Genomic DNA, 6,000 nt, shown 5'->3' with positions numbered 1-6,000 from the left:
TTCTGGTTCCCTCTCTCACCCCTTCTCCTCACCTGCCTATCAAATCCCCCTCCTCCCCCTCTCTCCCATGGTCCACTCTCCTCTCCTATCAGATTCCTTCTTCTTCAGCTTTTTACCACCTATCACTGTCCAGTTTCTTGCTTCATCTGCCCTTCCCCACCTACCTCCCTTCCTTCACTCCTGGCTCTTACTGCTGTAAATCTATGTTTGATAGACAGTTTAGCATTGAATCAACTATTTGCATTTTAGAAACCAGCTATTTATTTTTCACTGTTTAAGGAGTTGACATCTGGAGACATCTGGATAACACAGAGCACAACAAGTAACAAGACAAAAGCAACAAAGACAAGCCCCTTTCCTCACTCCCACACACCCACACAAACTCAAACACGCACAGACACACACACAAAATCACATTCACACACACTCTCCCTCTCTCTCCCTCACATACACTCTCTCTCCCTCACACACCCACACAAACTCAAACACGCACAGACACACACACAAAATCACATTCACACACACTCTCTCTCTCTCTCCCTCACACACACACACACACACAAACTCACATTCACACACACTCTCTCTCTCTCCCTCACACACACACACACAAACTCACATTCACACACACTCTCTCTCTCTCACTCCCACACACCCACACAAACTCAAACACGCACAGACACACACACAAAATCACATTCACACACACTCTCCCTCTCTCTCCCTCACATACACTCTCTCTCCCTCACACACCCACACAAACTCAAACACGCACAGACACACACACAAAATCACATTCACACACACTCTCTCTCTCTCCCTCACACACACACACACACACAAACTCACATTCACACACACTCTCTCTCTCTCCCTCACACACACACACAAACTCACATTCACACACACTCTCTCTCTCTCACTCCCACACACCCACACAAACTCAAACACGCACAGACACACACACAAAATCACATTCACACACTCTCTCTCTCTCTCTCTCACACACACACACACACACACACACACACACACACACACACACACACACACACACACACACACACACACACACACACACACACACACACACACACACACACACACACACACACACTCCTCCAACTCCAGGATTCAGCCATCAGGAATTCTGGAATTCCATTGACCCTCAGACTTTTCTCTTCAACTTCTGGACTAACTAATGATGGGACCCTGAAGTCCAGGCCTTGAACTCCGATCGTACCAACTCGTGCTTCCTGCTGGCAGAAGCCTCTGACCTGCGACAGTCCGCCATCCGCGGATGTCCGTCATCACACGTTCACTTTACTGGACCGAGGATGGAGCAGAGGCCTGGGGCGGGTTGTTAGGTTGTGTAGGCTGTTAGCACATCTTACTACATGCCTTGATATATATGTGATAAATATGTGAATTAATCTGAATCTCCATGTGGGAGAGTTTGTCTGGCGTGTGGAGAGAATCAGGTCTCCAATGGTTCTGAGATCAGTCTCCACTTCCCTCTTCGCTCAGGCCTTCAGATCGCCGTCTTTGACAGGACATACCTGGAGAATCTTTCTCATGTAGCCGTGGCAATTCATGTCTGCATCTGAATAACACTGATCGCCAGTGTTTGTAACAATAAATGCATTCAAAGAAAATGAAAGAGGATAATTATTCTTGAACGTCTCAGTTTAAATCTCCTTGTTCCCCTGTCCGACAGAGAGCTCTGTAATTCCTGGGGTTTGATTGAGCCACATCTGTCAGACCCGCTCCCTGTGGGATTAGGGGTCCCATTCAGTGTCGCGATGCTTGCCCTCAATCGCCACGACGATTGCCAAGATGGCACAGAGGACCATGGCAGAGATGCCCACAGCCAGGCTGATGAATGAGTAGTTACGGGCCTGGCGGGAGGAGATCTGTGCTGAGAGGTAGTCTCCCCGTGACACCGCTGCCCGAGTCTGCAGAGGCAAAAAGGTATGTTAGTTTTATTGAGTGAAGTGGAAAATGGGGTTTCTTTATTAACACATGTACCAAGGCACAATGGATTATTTTGCTTTGCATCCCCATCCCTACAGATCATTTCATCACATCAGTGCACTGAGGCAGTACAAGAAAAAACAATCACAGAATGTTACAGTTACAGAGAAAGTGAAGTAGATTCTGAGGTCAAGCATCTATCCTACTATTTCAGTCTTAAAGCAGTAAGATAGAAGCTGTCCTTGAGCCTGCTGGAACACACTTCCAGGCTTTTGTACCTTCTGTCCGATGAGAGAGTGAAGAAGAGAGAATGTCTAGGGTGCCTGGGGTCTTAGATTACCAGACATCCAGAGTAAACCCACGCACTCACAAACTCCGTACAGATAGAGCCCCAAAACTACCTTGAGGTTCATTTCCTTCTAGGCATTTATTGGCAAATAAGGAAATACAATAGAATTGAAGAAAAACTGTACATAAGCAAAGACTGACAAACAACCAATGTGCAAAAGAAGCCAGATTGTAAAAAGGAAAAAAGTAAATAAATAATACTGAGAACGTGAGTCATGGAGTCCTTGGAAAGGAGGCTGTAGGTTGTGGAAGCAGTTCAGAAATGAGGTGAGTGAAGTTCCCCGCCTTGGGAAAACATTCTTCTTCAGATCCCCATTAAACCTCTTCCCCCTCACCCTAAACCTCCATCCCCTAATCACTGATGTCCAATTATGAGGAAGGTCACTCACTACTTCCATCAGGGAGGAAGAAGAGGACCTTTATGTTGGTGGGTTCACGGACCATCAGAAATCTGATGGAGGAAGGGAAGAAGCACCAAGATTCTGCAGGTGCTGGAAATCCAGAGCGATACTGGAGGGACCCAGTAGATCAAGCAGCAGCTATGGAAATAAATAAACATTGAACATTGCAGGTCAAGAACCTTGGGTCCTGATGAAGGATCTCAGTTCATAACTTCAACTGTTTATTCCAAACATGTCTTCTGTTTGCAATCAGCAGAATACAATTAATCACAAATAAAGCGGCGGAGTCTGTTTACAGACTATGACTTTTTCCTTAGTGGAATTAATTAGAAATTTTGTCCAACTCCCTGATGCTTTTTACAGATGTCTCATTGATAAACTTGGTATTCATTTAATATCATTTCCCCAGAGAAAGTGTCTTGCTGCCATCCCCAAGAACACTGGAATACTGATTTTGCTATAACAGGCTGTTTCATAGTCCCATGTGGGTCCACAAATCCAGAAGAAAAAGGAACAGAATTAGGCCATTCAGCCCATCAAATCTGTTCCACCATTCTATCTGTTCTGACCATTCATGACTGTTTTATTTTTCTTCTTAATCCTATTTTCCCACTTTCTAACATTTGACACCTTTACTAATCAAGAATTTATCAACCCCCTTTTTAAATATATCCAATGACTTGGCCTCCACAGCCTCCTGTGACCAAGAATTCCACAGATTCACCACTCCCTGACTGAGGAGGTTCCTCCTCCACCCTGCTCTAAGGGTATAAAATGCAAGCAGGATTTTTCCACCAAGGTTGGCTATGCCAAAAACTAGAAGGTTAAGGGTGAAAGGTGAAATATTCACGAGAAACCTGAAGAGGATCTGCTTTGCTCAGAGTGAAGAACGAGCTGCCAGTGGAAGTGGTGGATGTCGGTTCAGTTGTCACGTTGAAGAGAGGTTTGGTTAGGTATATGGATAGGAGGGGTATGGATGGCTATGGTGCCGGTGTGCATTGATTGGACTAGGCAGACTAAGAGTTCAGCACTGGATGGGCATAGGGCCTTTATCGTTGCTGTAGCACTCGATGATTGTATGACTAGGTTAGTGCTACCACAGTACAAGCTACCCACATGAGGGGAATGATCCCAACTGCAGTGGTGTAAGGAAAGAGTTAAATTTGATTTGGAACTGAGCAGGTTAGGCAGTGTCTAGAGAGGGGAATATACAGTCAAGGCTTCAGGCCAAGACCCTTCATCACGATTTCCAACATCGTAGAATCCTTTGAGCTTTAAATTTAATTCCTTCTTGGTAAGTGTTCCATTGTTTAGCACAAGATGGAAGTTTGCAAGACAAAATGGTGTTAGCCCGTGATGTGGGAATGTTTTGACAAAATTCACAACCATGTTCTGAGAACTTAGTGTGAGCATCAGGCTACAGCCTTGAGAGTAGATCATGGTGAAAAATGTGTTTGTCTGGAAAAGTATTAAGGTAAATGGCCTTGAAGGTACTAAAAGCAGCAATTTCTTTGTGTGAGGGGGATTCTTCTCTTTGGCTGGGTTACAATAAGTGCTAAGAGGTGGAGATAAAGAAGAAAATCAGGAGGGGGAAATGAGAGGAAGAGAGTGGGGGGAGAGGGAAGGAGGGAAGGAGGAAGGAAGAGAGAAGGGGAGTGAGAGAGGAAAAGAGAGAGGAGAGAGAGAGAGAGGGGGTGAGGGGGAAAGAAAACCTGTTGGACAATTGCAGTTCCCTCCGGCAGTATATACTTTGTGGAGTGGCTTAGGGATTGATTGATAAATATTAACCATTTTTCTTTCTTTCTGTATTTTATTCATTAATTCACACTGACACAATTGTATTTCTAAGCTATACTGACTGTTCCGCTGTTCATCTTACTGTACATACTATTTATTACAAATTACTATAATTTGCACATGGCACATTCAGACAGAGACGTAACATAAAGATTTTTACTCCTCATGTAAGTGAACGATGTAAGAAAGAAAGTCAATTCAATTCAAGAAAATGATTTCTTAAAATGTTTATAAAAGGTGCAGTATCTCCTTTATTTTATCAGATACTTCACTCCTGGATCAGGAAAGAAGAAGGAACAAATTTTATGACAATTTTGGCAATTCTCAGGTCAGGTTCACTGGGAAGAGCTGCATGTTATCGTTGTCAGAGCTGTCAGCATCAGGAAGATACCTTGGCCTTCGGTGAGTCCCCTCAGCGGAAACGGTGATAGTTACTGAGCTGTAATTACATCCACCACTGACCTGTGACAAAGTAGGTCACGGGAAATGCACTCAGCTGGGAGTTTCTATTCATATTAGTGTATGAGCGGCCAGCTAATGTGAAGTGATTGACCCTGTCACCAATCCTGCTTCATTTGCCAGATTAGACACAAACACGAAGCAACACGAAGAGAAACATTAGTGAAAAAGCAGTCTGTGATGGAGAAAAACAAGCTATAGTTACAGGTTCGTGAATAAGACTGTGTGAGGGCTGACTGTTATTTATTCGTCTGTGGAATGAGCAGACAGCACAAGTGGTGGATGCAATTTCAATTTTAACATTTCAGAGAAGCTTGGACAGGTACATGGATGGTAGGGGTTTGGACAGCTGTGGTCCATGTGCAGATCGATGGGACTAGGCAGTCTAAGTGCTTCAGCATGGACTAGATGGGCTGTTTTCGTCCTGTAGTTTTCTATGACTCTTTGGCTCTATGGATCGCAACAGAGGGATTTTGTTGAATGCCTATGAAATGGCTTTTTAGAGCAGTTTGTGCCTGAGCCCACTCAGGGAAAGGTTATCTTAGACTGGGGGCTTGTGTAATAACCCAAATCTTAATAGGAAGCTTACTGTGAAGGAAACATTATGAGGCAGTGATCATAAGATAATTGAATTTATACTGCAGTTTGAAAGGGAGAAGCACAAGTCACATCTATCAGTATTGCAATGGAATAAAGAGAATTACAGAGGCACGAGAGAGGAGTTTGCCCAGGTGGATTGGAGGAGGATACTGGAGGGGATGACGGCACAGCAGAGAGGGCTGAAGTTTCTGGGAGTTGTTCACAAGGTGCAAGATAGATATGTCCCACAGAAGAAAAAGTTTGATATGACAGTGGTAGGCAATCGTGGCCGACAAGGAATGTTAGGACTGCATAAAAGCCATGGAAAGGGTACACAGTGTAGCAAAAGTGAGTGGGAAGTTGGATGATTGGGAAGTTTTTAAAATCCAACAAAAGGCAATTAAAAAAGCTATAAGAAGAGAAAAAATGAAATAAAGGGCAA

The 6,000-nt window shown here is 44.1% G+C and overlaps 1 protein-coding gene across 1 annotated transcript in view; it reads right to left on the bottom strand.

Annotated features, from left to right (window-relative positions):
• Window positions 1-243: 243 nt before the first annotated feature.
• prrt1 (proline-rich transmembrane protein 1) overlaps window positions 244-6,000 on the bottom strand; it is a 29,454-nt gene continuing 23,697 nt past the window's right edge. The window contains exon 4 of the mRNA XM_073065335.1: window positions 244-1,955. Within this exon, the coding sequence (XP_072921436.1) occupies window positions 1,779-1,955 (177 nt within the window). The 3' untranslated portion in view covers window positions 244-1,778. The remainder of the gene's footprint in view (window positions 1,956-6,000) is intronic.

This window comes from Hemitrygon akajei, chromosome 2, assembly GCF_048418815.1.
Source record: "Hemitrygon akajei chromosome 2, sHemAka1.3, whole genome shotgun sequence".
NCBI classification, from domain to species: domain Eukaryota; kingdom Metazoa; phylum Chordata; class Chondrichthyes; order Myliobatiformes; family Dasyatidae; genus Hemitrygon; species Hemitrygon akajei.
This window is presented reverse-complemented; position numbering and strand designations above follow the sequence as displayed.